General features: G+C 35.2%; 1 protein-coding gene across 1 annotated transcript in view; it reads right to left on the bottom strand.

The window, feature by feature from the left end:
* The window catches only part of LOC143549502 (uncharacterized), a 39833-nt gene continuing 24976 nt past the window's right edge, over window positions 1-14857 (bottom strand). The window contains exon 2 of the mRNA XM_077040403.1: window positions 1-111. Coding sequence (XP_076896518.1) covers window positions 1-111 — 111 coding nt within the window. The remainder of the gene's footprint in view (window positions 112-14857) is intronic.

The following is a 14857-nucleotide window of genomic DNA, read 5'->3' as shown; positions in this document are numbered from 1 at the left end:
TCAATTCATCTTTGGGTTCAACCGCCAACTGTCACGTTCTCGTGTTCTTTTAAGTACGTCAACATCTCCAATTTCAATCTCTGCAGCCCAGGACACTTGATCTTGATCTACCTGTCCATGTACAACTGCACAAAATTCAAAACGAATAAGATTCGTTCACAGACCCTCTTGAGGGTCAAAGAAGAATATTCTTTTTTCAAAACATACTCTTGGTTTGAAGTGTTTACAAGATAACTCTAAAATTTTATTTTATATAGACTTATCATAAATTATCAATTTCAGTCCCTCAACATGTAAATGATTTGATTAAGTCTCAGGTTTCCAACGAACTTTGTATGAACGACCTTGAAAACAAACACATGATTTTGAATAAAACAAAGGTTTAATAAATTATGTACGAACACATAAAAATTAAAATCTTTTTGGCATTTTCATATATCAAATATTACGAATATATATACATAATATTTTGAAGTTGAAACATAAAATAAAACAAAAAAAAATGATGGGAGTAAAGATGAAATTAATATTATATAGCAATAATATTTACAAAATTTTCTAATGACTGTAATATTTTGCGAGAAAGATCACAACATGGAATCACATTGATCGATGACGTCCTAGATCACACTTTTATTTGGATATTATTATCTCAAGAACCCAAATTTGATTGTAAATATATTTTGTCCACTTTAAACTTAACAAGTATTTTGATGTCAACGTGATATGGTAAGGTATGTATTAAGCACAATACTTATGTGGTCCCAATTAATCCAACATGTTACAAACTACATCATACCTCGGGCATAGTTTGTAATTATCAGTATCACCCCGTATTGACTCTAACCCCTTAATGATTGATCAAAACATTTTTGAGCTTATTTGAACTTTTTGCAAATTTTCTTTCAAACAATAAAGGTTGAACCATGGACTTACTTGTTATAAGGACTTACAAGCCTTTATATAAAGTGTTTATGACTTACTTGTTTGCCCCACATTACGTGGTTCTAATATACCCATTTTTTTGTTACTTATCAACATTTTTGTTGTCGATTTTAAATACTTTTAAGCACTTTGTAGTTTTTCTACTTTATCATTTTAATTTTCAATATTTATATTTAAAGCAATTCTGGTGATCAATCACTAACAGGTTCGTGTATGACTGATTAATAACATTTTTTCCTTCATCGATATGACTTATATTGGAGTCGGCAACCGCTTCATAATAGTGTAACCACTAGCATAGGCGAGAGTTTAATTTTATATCACTATGGCACTTACTCATTTGTCAAGCCTATCTACACATCAAGCAAGGATTTTGTTGGCTTTTGATATACTCTTTTCATGTGCTAGGATCATTAAAGACAATTTTTATCATTTTCTAAAGGTCGAATCATTTCTCAACAATTATTTTTTTGAAATTTTAAAATATCCGACACCCTCTAAGCAGGAGCTCCCTCTAAATGAGAGAATATATTTTCACATTTTCTTAATGAAATATAAATATTTTTGGTAAGTCAAATGACTCTTTGTTTTTCTTAAAGCAAAAGTGAAAATCTTTTTGGTGAGTTAAACCTAACTCATTTTCTCCCTCTAAAATTATGACATATTTGAAAAATATATACAATTTTATATACAAAAATATAGATATGTTGTTTTAATCAAAATTAATCGATGGCTTTAGTGAAAAGGTCAGCAAAGTTGTTGTTAGATGGACTATCCTAAACATGCATTATCACATTGTATAACAAAATTGAAGAGATTCAAACCAAAGCCCAGCAGCTGATATTGGATCCATCACTTGAAAGAAGTAGTTAGACGAGATGAGTTTGAGAAACGCTTGACAAGTTGTGGTTGAGCCATTTGAACAAGGTTGGCATTTTTGAAGCACAAAGTATAAAACATTTCCCATTCCCTGAAGTTTTTCATCCCATGTCGCTTACGAAAGACTCGAATCTGCCATCGAATAGTTTAGCATCAAACAACAAGGATTCCTCTTCTATCATATATCGGGTGCAATCACTATCTAAGTACCTAATACTATTGATAGTCCTCCTTGGTTGACTCTGCGTGCACTAAGCGTTTAAATAGACATGGGTTCCGGAGACTTAGTTGTCTCGGGAAAGTCGACCATAAATCGACAAAACTTAATTTTATTTCTTGAAAATAATTTATTTCTTGGTGAAGCCTCACTTGTTGAAGAATCGTCCTTAGGAATCCAAGCAGAAACTTGTTCCTTTGTTTTGGAATTTTTGGACTTTTTTTTCTTGATTTTAAAACTGTTTTTGGTGAATCCTTGGACTTTTCAGTCTTAGGATCCTTTTTAATTTTATCCTTTTTAATTTTCTAAAAAGGTTTCTTTTTGCGTTTTAGCTTATTGACTTTGGATCTCACATCCACTTCACTGGCTTCACTATCATCTTGATCAGTTCTTGAGTTAGGGCTACTAAAAGCACCTTTTGGGGATTGATTAAGTCGCCTTTGAATATCAAGTTGTTGCTTGAACCAATGCTTGCAAAGTCTTGCAAGGTGAGAAGAATGACCATGGAAAGGAACATGAGTCAACATAATATGCTTGCAATGTCTTACACAAAACAAACTTTTCTCCTATGAGAGCCATAGAACTTATCAGAACTATAATATGGTTGGTGCGGTGGGAAAGGTGATCCATGGAAAGGAACAAGATTATTGATGTGTGTATAAAAGGTGTTTCTTTCTACGGAACTCACAACTAAGCTTTAACTTTATAAAACGGATTTTCCTAATAAAACTACACACAACCGGCAAGTGTACCGATCGTAAATACTATAGAACTAAGGAAGTCCGAGTATCGAACACGAGGACACGTGAAAACGTCTATGATCACTAACCCTAGAAAAGACCTTCCTAAGAATAATATTTTTTAATTTGATTTTTAATAATTAAACTGCTTGACCTAACTTACTTTAACTAAATTAAAAGACTTAACTTAACAAGACACTTAATGAAACTTTGAGACATAACTGCAATTGGAGAAAAACGTCTACCTAGGTAAGAATCCTATTGAAGGACTAATAATTTAATGGAATGAATAATCTCACGACACCGGTGTCTAAGGATGACACAACTTAGGTTCGCTCAAGAAAGCTAGATCACCTCTCAGTCTCACTAACAAACCCTAACTTACACTTAGTTGATTTTAAGAACAAACCGGGAAACGAATTGCTAAAGTGTTCTAATGTCGACTCAACTCTCGGTCTCACCGACACACGACCCTAATGGAAATGAATACTACGCAACCAAGGATAGAGGAAAAATTTGGTTTAACTTAAACTAGGTCAACTAATCCCTCACAAACCCAAACCCGACAAGAACCGAACCCGCTCTCGCGCGATCCTATTCCTAACAAGTAAAAGTTATAAGACGACCTTACTTCCTATCACCTCTCAATATCTAAGAAGGTGCTTACCCGCTGAATCTAATCAATTAACACACCCACTTAAACCCTACAGTTGTACTTCTCGCAAACAATCTCTAAACACAAAGTAAATAGTCAAACAAGCAATAATCAATCAAAACTAGTTCAATCAATCAAAGCAAGGGGTATATGAGTATAATTAACAAAATCAAAGCCAATAAACACAACCTAATTCAATATTAAACTAAACTTTCATTAAAAAATCAAGTCATGATGATCAAACAATCCATATTACTTACTAAAACCTAACACTATTCAACAAACCTAGGTAGAACTAACAAGTTTAGCCTAACATGATTTTTGGACAGCAGGTACACATTAATGTAAACATCATAAAACTCAACCAATTCATAATCAAACTTATTCAAGAACCAATACTACTCAAGCACAATCAAATCTTCAATTCAATTGCAAAACAATTCAAGTTTAAAGATCAAATCAACAAGTATGAACCTTGAACAAGAACACAAAGTTTATGAGTGTTATACTATTAATTGTGGCTGAGTTATATGATAAAAAATACCCCGAGCTGCTGTCCCGACTTCTCCTTAGCTGCCTTCTTCTTCTTTTGCTCTCAAAACCTTCAAAAATAATTCTTCTTGTCATGAGAGGCTGCCCCGATCGAACCAAGTTGTAGGGTTTCTTGATTTAGTTTTTTTCTTATTTTTTTTATGTTGGTCGTGGATCAATTCCCACCACAATTTCAACCTTACTTGGTTTCCTTAAAAGAGACAAGATGTTCTCTTGCTTGCTTCCTTCCTAGCTGTGCACACAAATAACAAAACTCTATTATATTTTTGGCTGCCAATTCTGATCAGAACAATGTATGGAGTGTTGGTCTAGGGTTTTTTTTCTTTTAATTATCTTAATATAATAACATGTAAGGCTTAAATTTTATGGGCTTGGGTCAGGCCTTGAGTTTTAGTCTTCAAAATTGATCATAAAGGCCTCCAATAACTTCAAAAACCCGAACCTTTTCTCTTGTAAAACTCATAACCTACAACAATTATTAAACTTTGTAAGATCATGCACAAACAAGCCATAACTATTATTTATTATATGATTAAGCACTTAAAACGTGATAAAAAGGTGCGGAAAATAGGTGTGTTTTACAACACATCAATTATAAATCACATTTGATGTGTGACCCTGATCATCAAAAACACTGGTGCAATATGAAGCAACATAATTTTGTTGATAGTGATCATAGTAGCTGTTATCAAAATAGTTGTATGACTGAGGATTTTGTGATTGAGTAGTTGTTTGAGAAAATGATCTTTTATTTTGTGGCATATATTTACATGAAGTACTAATTTGATTATCATTTTCAAATACTTTGCTTTTACTTGAATTATCCTCAGTCTTACAACTTGATATGTTTACCTCAACAAGCCTTTCCACCGACCCATTTTCTTCTACACAACCTGCTGAACAAGATAAATCACTACTAGAACTAACTGATGTAGGAATGGGATCAACAGTTTTGGATACAGGAGGAATAAATGTCTTTGGTTTTGGCACGTGACCAATAACATAGACCATTTCGTCCTCGAGTGGGGTGTTGAAACCAAAGTGAGGGAGGTAGTATAATAATCATTAAAAGGAGGTGGAACAGTTGTATTATCATGGCCTGTTCCCGTCTTATATTTCACCCCGATCTGTGCCCCAATAATCTCATTCAACGACTCTTTTTCTTTGTGCTAAATCTAATTCTAGCTTCTTAATTTGAACGTGTAATTCAACAACATGTCTTTCATGGTGCTCAGCTAGTTTATTAAACTTAAATAACTTTTCATTAAGTTTAGCCATATCATTGTTATGAGTTTTAATCCTAGTGGCATATAACTTTTCAGCTTTTCTAAGATCATCGTTCTGGCATCTAAGACTAAGTTTTTCATCTATCAAGGTAGCATTATGAGTTCTATAGTTCTAAATTCTATTTATACAAGCTTGAGAGCACAAGTGTGTGTACCTCGGGAAGGATAAGACTTGCTAGACTACTTCCACCCGCAACACTTGTCTCAGATGTATTTTCTTTGCACCAAAACTTGATGGTGAAGTCAACTGTGAGAGTGTTAAGGTATCTAGGTTTGTCGTTCTCTTGATGGTAACCACGATACTGTTCCATGTGTAAGACAGTGAATTCAACAACTTCATGTTGATCTCTGACAACTTATTTGTGATACCGGCATTTCTCAATTTAGTAACGAGTGACTCAAATCAGTTGATGAGAGAGGCAACCTATTCCCATTGAATATGTTTAAACATGTTCAATTCTTCTTTTAACATGTCCTTTTGGCATTCACTCATATTGAGACTTCCTTCAAGCTTAGAGTTGCAAGCCATTTCTTTTTAACAAAATACTAAGTAGTAGTAGTAATAATAATAATAATAATAATAATAATAATAATAATAATAATTTACTTTTTTGGTCAAAGTAAAAAACTCAACTGGTCAAAGTCAACTCCATTCGATTAGAGAATTTTTTTTGTTTTGGTCAAAGTCAACAGTCAACTCCCATTCGATTAGAGAAGTTTTTTTGGGTCAAAGTCTACACTATCAACGCGGCTTGTTGACCGGCTCAATTAGGTTGGCGGCTCGACTAGATGCGGATCGATTAGGTTGGTGGCATGGCTGGTCAGACCGTCTCGACTGGTTGGACCAGCTCGGCTGGTCGGACTGGCTCGATTAGATTTTTTTTTTTTTTGAAAGATAATAACACAAATATCAATAAAGTCTAAAGGACTTTAGTCTAGAAACCAATATATTGGTCTAGATCTGAGTTTTTATACCGGATCTAAAGGACACAAAAACCAAAAACACCAAAAACTTAGATTTGATGATTTTCGGTTATTTCTTGGATGTAAAGCACTCCAAAAGTAGTGAGTAACACGAAGAACAACCTCAAATCCACCAAAACTAAGATCAAAACCCAAAAAGTTTGATCTGAAACCCATAAAAGTTGAATCGATAGCTCTGATACCACTTGTAAGTCCTCTTTGGGATTGATCTAACAACTTTACTCAGATCAATCTGTGTTGTTAGCTAGCGAAAATCACTAACAACACTCGGATCTCGGATCTTTGTTTGTATAAACAAAAGAAAGAAAAGATAGAAAAGGTTAAGTTGGTGAGAGAGAAAGTTCTCTTTATTTTCTTGGAAGTGTGTAGAGTTTTTGGAGAAATTGCTTAAGTGGCCATTTTATATGGTCCCCATTTCTCCATCTTTTACATTTTGTCTTCCAAAATTAATGTACTGAGGTATGTAATGCACCGGCTAAAAGCAAATATAAATGCATACATAATCCTAATACTAATATAGAATGTTAGCCCTACAATGTAGTTGATGGAGTTAACAAAAGTGATGGAGGCGGAGTCGGTGGTGGCGACGGTAGCATGGACAGTGGCGGTCTGGTTGAAGAAGAAGAAACATATGTTTGAAGGAAGTTGATGAGTATGATGCTAGTCTACTCCAATTTAGCCGTGAGTTGATTGATAATAGTTTCAAGTTTATATGATTGAACTTGCATGGCTTTTGAGTTTTTGGACCATGTATCTGTCGTGGTTGTTGTCATGACACTTTTGGTAGTGGAGGGTGGTAGCTTGGAATGGACAGTGGCGTAGTTTGTGAAATAAGGGTTATCTACAACACCAATACGGAATTGATTAAGCATTGTAGTAGTGAAAGTGTCCCATGTGATAAGTCTGAACTCCGATGCCAACCACTAAACCATAAGCGAAGGATTCAATGACATAGGGAAACCGCTCATCATCATAGATAGAGTAAAAAAGAAAATAGCATTGAGCTTGAGAAATCCATGTGGAAGGATCACTGAAACGATGTAACTAATGATGTTCCCACAAGATTTCTTCCAAAGCCATCTAGGCTAAGGCTAAATGAAAGCACCATTTAGTAGAGACCAAATCGAGATGTTCAATTTCCTAATAGACCCATAGAGTGGGTTAGGCTCCAAGAACAAAAGAAAAGTGAAACCGAACTTGAAACAATCTTCTGATTGTTTTCTTATTCTTTCTCAAGCGAAGATTACAATATATAGGACAAGCAATACATAAAAATAGGAAAAGATAAAAATAATAAAACCTAATTATAGTATAATATAGAAACTAAATAATAGATAAACTTAATTAGTATATATTTAAACTAATTAATATATTTGGGGAAAGTGAATATGGGGCTGTTAAGCATCTAAACTTAGATGCGAAACCAATCAAAACTACGTCATTTTGGTTAAATCTACCAAAAAATTAATTTCATTAAACTTAATTCCTATTTGTGGAGTCCGGTTTCCTTAAATATCTCCAATTTACATTGAAGGAGCTTCTACACAGTTTAAAATTGGTTTCGTATCTAAGTTTAGATGCCTAACAGCCCCATATTCACTTTCCCTTTCATATATTTTTATTTCATGTATATGTAATTGTGTATATCATTAAATAAAAAGGATTAACTTTCTCTTTTGTTTTTCTATAAAACTGAGAAAGCAATAAATAAACAAAGAAAGAAAAGGAAAAGAGAAAATGGAAAGATAACTAACGAAAATTAAATGAATGTTAACTTTCTTTGCATAAGTCCATTTTGTATTAAACATTTTGATAAAAAAAAATTTGGTAGACTTTGTATATTTTGGAATTACATTATGGCTTATTTCTTTTTTAGTTTTAGTATTATGTTTTTGGTTGTGTTATTACGGATTTGGTTATAGTATTATAGATAATTGCATGTCAGTACTATACGGTACCAATACCATGTTTAGTGGAGATTTTTTTTAAAAAAAGAACAAAGTGGTACCAAAACGAATACCATACTCGAAAGTACATGTACCCGTGCCCGCTTCATAAAATTAGGTGCGGGTATGGGTACCCAAATTTACTGATTTTAGGCACGGGTAATTTCAGGTACAGGTACTGTATCGATCTTATCCCTAATTCAGTTGCAAGATGTACTTGACATGATATTTGCGTCCTCGATGCCACATCTAGCATCCAGGCAAACGATGGTCAAACTCGCGTTCTAAAACATGGTGTAGAATGGTAAATATGTTGATTATATCCTTCGGGTTTGGATATAATAGGAAGTTAGTATTTCATAGGAAGGCTAGGAAATAATCATAGCAATGCAATTTTGTAATATATGGTTAAGGTGTTGTTTGTTTTTTTAAAAACGTTTGTGTCGCCTCTTTTTTATGTGTCGTGTAGATCACACGCAGACATTGATATCTACAGACTGTTTGTTTTCTCGAAAACGTTTCATTAAAATACGTTTGCGCAAGCTCTTCTTGGTGCAGACTAGGCCCATCCACTTCTGAGATCTTATAAGGTCTGCAGAAGGTTAAAACACCACACCCTACCAACACCCACTGTCCACAATCACCACCACCCACTCGCCGTTCGCTACAACCACCACCCATTGTTCGCCATTGTCCAACACCCACCTCCACTGCCCGCCGTCTCCATAGTTTACCACCACCTCCTTTTACCACCACCACCCAATGTCCGCCACCATCGTCCACCACCACCACTGTCCACCACCCACCACCGTCTCCTAGCACCACCAACCACCACCGCCTTCTACCACCACCACCATCCATCACCACCACCCACCGTCCATCACCACCACTATCACCATCTAACACCACCACCACCCACTACTACCGGTTTATATTAGAAATCTACAGACGTTAGCATTTATTTTAGCAATCTACCGATGTGCTCTCTACATATTACAAATGATCATGTATGTTTTTGCTAAAGAAATAATGTTGTGAGATTTGACGATAATGAACCTAAGATTATAGGATTGGACATTTGGGCTTTAACATGATGAATTGGGCTTGAGTTTTGTTGACATCTAATAATCTTTTTGAACATAATATTTTACCCTAAAGCAAGTTTCTTTGTATTTTCATCTTTGTTGTATAATTTATATGTAAGCAAAAGAAAGAATAGATACATAAGAGGAATTGATCTCAACTTTCACAATTCATCTTCAACATTGTTAGCACAACATCTATCAGATAACATTGTTTTTGCAAAGTGCGGAACAAGTGATTTTAAAAAAATTATTGTGGTTTTGTAAATATTATTCAGTGTTTTTTTACTATTATTTTAAATTTTTATGTTAAAGGACTTTTTATTTGAACTTTAGCTTATTTAAAACTTTCTGTTTGATTTTAGCAGTCTGCAGACGTTAAAAACAAACAATCTTCTTTTTGCAGACTGCAGATGTTTGGTCCACCTCTTTTGCTAAAGATGTCTGCAGATGTGGTCCGCAGACAGCAAACAATTTACCTCTTAAAAAACAAACAACACCTAAGTTATATAGATAGAGTTAATTAAGACAAGAATAAGCATTTAGGTATTCCCTAACCTATACCCAATTAGTAAAGCCTGTGTAACACCCCGTAACCGCAGCGGAAACGTACACGGGATGCAACAGACACATCTGATATCAACAGCATTGCTTATAAAGAAAATACCACTACATTAATTTATAACATATTACATTGTTGCGAGTTGCGTTACTGTCTAGGTGTTACACACATATATTACCAATAAGACATTAATAAATTCATTACAAAACATAGAGCAGCAAGCTTCCAACAGGTAGCACAGATAGTTAAGCACATATCAATCATTCCAACTTGGGCATACCTAGAAAACATGTAAAGAAAACGGGTCAACTACGAATAGTTGGTGAGTTTCACTAATTTAAATAAACACTGACAAATCATTTTAATAATCATTTATTAACAATATAATCATGCTGGGAACTATGTTACCCCAGAACATTTCCATTAACTTTCTGGGAACTATGTTACCTCAGAACAATACTAACCCCTGGGAACTATGTTACCCCAGAACAATAAATACCCCTGGGAACTATGTTACCCCAGAACAATAATAACCCCTGGGAACTATGTTACCCCAGAACAATAATAACCCCTGGGAACTATGTTACCCCAGAACAATAATAACCCCTGGGAACTATGTTACCCCAGAACAATAATAACCCCTGGGAACTATGTTACCCCAGAACAATAATAACCCCTGGGAACTATGTTACCCCAGAACAATAACACATGATAAACATTTTATATATTCTGTGCATCAGATCATATATATATATAAATGTACAAGTATTTCCATACGATCGGTATGTACTTAAATACTTTAAATAAGACATGTTTTCCGCCCCGGGAAAATATAATTAAAACAATACATTAAAAGGGGCTCGTGAAAACTCACCTTGTTGTGAGTCGGTGAGTAATATAAGGAACAGCTACGTGCCTGGATCTGTAATATAATATCTAGTCGTTACTATATAATTCCCATAACTTAAATACATATCAATCGGTACATCTGGGAACATTGTTAACCCAGTACTGTACTCGATTCGGGGACAATGTTAACCCCGTGACACTTCTAAGGACTCAGATTGACATTGCTTAGAGTTTGACAGTCAATTTAGTTAAGGTGATGAAATTATAGCTCGGTTTGACACCCCGTTTGGCCGTGGGGCCCGTTTCCGGTATTTCGGTGCCGGAAACGGTATAATCGGGTAAAATTACCCAAATCATCCGAATTATTTTCGGATGATTTATTTTTACTTAATTTACTTAGATTTATGAAATAGTCCATTTTTAGAGTTTTCATGTACCAGTCAGCTCGCTTATGCGAACTTTGCCGGTTTACACGTTTTAAGCTTTAAAAACTTGTTTTTATGTTCTTTTTAGCACAAATAATTACCCGATTAGTCTCGGGTCTTGAAATTTTGCACAAAACTTAATTTGACAGTAAGGAATTTTGTAAAAATTTTCCAGATTTATTTTCTTATATTTATATTTATTTATCTATTTTTAAATCTTATTAAAATACTAAATATATCAAAAATACCAAAACACTTTAGAAAAATCCCAAATTTTTCTGGGATGATCTCTATCATCCTCATAACTTTCTGGAATTTTCCCAGATTTATTTTCCTATATTTACATTTATTTATCTATTTTTAAATCTTATTAAAATACTAAATATATCAAAAATACCAAAACACTTTAGAAAAATCCCAAATTTTTCTGGGATGATCTCTATCATCCTCATAACTTTCTGGAATTTTTCCAGATTTATTTTCCTATATTTACATTTATTTATCTATTTTTAAATCTTATTAAAATACTAAATATATCAAAAATACCAAAACACTTTAGAAAAATCCCAAATTTTTCTGGGATGATCTCTATCATCCTCATAACTTTCTGGAATTTTTCCAGAATTTAAAACTTATTTTTCAAGCCATTTTCACCCAAAACCGAGCTAGAAAGCCCTAGAACTCGTTTCACCGAAAAGCCTACTTAGACTTTTCCAACTGAGCTCAAATTTTGTGGGTGACTTTTATATGTTATAAAAAGCTTATCTTAAATTTTCCGGAATTTTTCATCATGTTTTGCTATTTTTCACTATTTTTGGCCAAAACCGAGCATTAAATTCACCAAATATTCATCTTTTATCCAAAAATTACCAAAAATTCACAGATCTCATATTATCATGTGTAGATCATCTCTGTGAAATTTCGTGACCCAAATCTAAGCACACAACAATCTGTCCATTTTTCATAAACACACGAAAACCGAACTATTTTGTGTTTTCTAGCTTTAGATCGCAAGGATCTCGGTTTCTAGCCTTTGCTAGCCGCTAGATACAACACTTACAAGCACATCAACACCACACCAAGCAAGTTATACCCACAATCAAGCCATTACTTTCCTAGTGTCGGTTAAAACATCAAAACAACGATTTTGACCGTAAAAATCCGTTCTCGACTCTTTTTACTCCTTTCTTGGACCAAGATCCCTTGTATAACATGTATACATCTCTTGATCATGCAAGAGTCGGTTCCATCTCGGGTTTTCACCCATCTTTCACATGAAAACTCATTTTCACAAGATTTTAACCGTAAAATTTCATTCTAAACTCTTTTAACTAATTACTTGGATCAAAATCCTTTGTATAACTTGTATACATCCTTTGATCACACGAGAATCGGTTTCATCTCGGGTTTTCACCCATTTTTCACATAAAACTTCCTTTTCTCAAGAATTATGAAATTAAAAACAAGATTTAAGCCTCAAATTATGTATATACCTTGAAGATCTTGGTTAAAAACTCAAGAATTTGGATGAACACTTGAAGGATTTGAGAGAATTCTTGTTTGTTTGATGGATAAAAAAGAAAAAGTGAGGTAAATAATACCCCCTAGGGCCGATCGGTCCAAAGTAATGGGTGGGGTGGGTCCCACACATTCATTCTAAGCCACATATTCGGATTACGCAATCCGGATAATGTTGTGAATAATCTGGCTCGGTTCGTTTCTCGTATAAACTCGTAATTCGGCTTAAAACGAGCATAGAATGGTCGTTTTTCGGGTCAAAATAAAATTTACATAAAACCGACTTAAAAACTTTAAAAACTTAAACCATGACATTAAAACATCATATTATTAATAATCACGCATCTTTTTCGGCTTGATTGATCGTCTCTTGCTTGATTTGGTGTTAAAGGTTTCGTTTAGCGTACCGACGTACCATTAAATCGAAATCCTTTTTCTGTGCTATAATTCACCTATCCCGAAGCATTCATACCTCGTAAACATCACTAAACATTATATACTTCGTCTATAATGTAATTCCCGATTCATTCGGGTTTCAATAATCGTTCATTGGTTAATTGTAATTCCAATACGATTCACTATATAATCGAGTATGATTCGTACTATGAATCATATATACTCGTATATATGTACTATAACTCATATAATCAATATTTAAATGACACGTAAATAGTATATACCGGCTAGGGTATACCTGAATTTGCCGGAATCGTTACATTCTCCCCCCGTTATAAAAATTTCGTCCTCGAAATTTTACGCGTCAACTACTTCCTTTTGAGGAAATAGGTGGGGGTATTTCTTCCGAAATTCGTCCTTTCGTTCCCAAGTAAATTCTGGGCCTCGTTGCGAATTCCATCTAACTTTGACCAACGAGATCTTATTGTGTCTAAGCTGCTTGATCTTACCGTCCACTATTTCGATGGGCTCCTCTACGAAGTTGAGCCTATCACTTATTTGAACACCCTCTAAGGGTAACACCGATGTCTCATCCGCCAGACATCTTTTCAAATTCGACACATGAAACACGCTATGAACTGCACTTAGTTCCTCAGGCAGTTCTAGTCGGTAAGCTACCGGACCGATCTTTGCAGTAATAATGAATGGTCCAATATATCTAGGGGCCAACTTCCCCGCCTTTCCAAACCTGACCACTCCTTTCCAGGGTGATACTTTCAAATATACCTTTTCACCCTTCTCAAAAGACAACGGTTTTCGACGGGTATCAGCATAACTCTTCTGCCGATCCCGCGCGGCTTTCAGGTTGTTCTTAATTTCAAGAATCTTGCTGGTCGTCTCCTGGACCAGATCCGATCTAATGATCTGCGGGTCACCCACTTCAGACCAGCAAAGTGGTGATCGGCACTTCCGCCCATACAATGCTTCATAAGGTGCTGCCTTTATACTGCTGTGATAACTGTTATTATAGGAAAATTCAACGAGTGGGAGATGTTGATCCCAATTTCCCTTAAAGTCCAGTACGCAAGCACGAAGCAAATCCTCCAAAGTTTGAATGGTCCTCTCAGACTGACCATCGGTCTGAGGGTGGTAAGCTGTGCTTAGGTCAATACGTGTTCCCAATGCTTCTTGGACAGCTTGCCAAAGTTTGGAGGTGAAATGGCTATCCCTATCGGAGATGATCGAGATGGGGATGCCATGACGAGACACTATTTCATTTATATAAATTTGCGCAAGTCTCTCAGTGTTAAAAGTATTCCTAATTGGAATAAAATGTGCCGATTTGGTTAATCGATCCACGATTACCCAAATCGCATCATGACCTCGGGGTGTCTTGGGGAGGTGTGTCACAAAATCCATTGTGATCTGCTCCCACTTCCATTCCGGAATTTCCGGTTGTTGCAACATTCCCGAAGGTTTCTGGTGCTCCGCCTTAACCCTCGCACACGTCGTACACTTGCCGACGTATGTGGCTATATCCTTTTTCATTCCTGGCCACCAGTAAAATTCTTTCACATCCTTGTACATTTTATCTGATCCCGGATGTATGGAATATTTCGATTTATGTGCTTCATCCATGATCAAATCACGAAGGTCATGGAGGGTCGGGATCCACATACGATTTTTGAAATAAAGAATTTCGTCCACACGCTGTTCGAAATTCTTCTCATTCCCGTAAATTCCTTCTTTAACCAATTGGCCCTCTTTCAACGTCTCGCGTTGAGCGACTCGAATCAAATCTGAAAGGTTCGACTGGACTAT

Source organism: Bidens hawaiensis, unplaced genomic scaffold (genome assembly GCF_021521415.1).
Source record: "Bidens hawaiensis isolate Kalapana, Puna unplaced genomic scaffold, B.hawaiensis_p1.1 tig00000978_1, whole genome shotgun sequence".
In the NCBI taxonomy this organism is placed as follows: domain Eukaryota; kingdom Viridiplantae; phylum Streptophyta; class Magnoliopsida; order Asterales; family Asteraceae; genus Bidens; species Bidens hawaiensis.
This window is presented reverse-complemented; position numbering and strand designations above follow the sequence as displayed.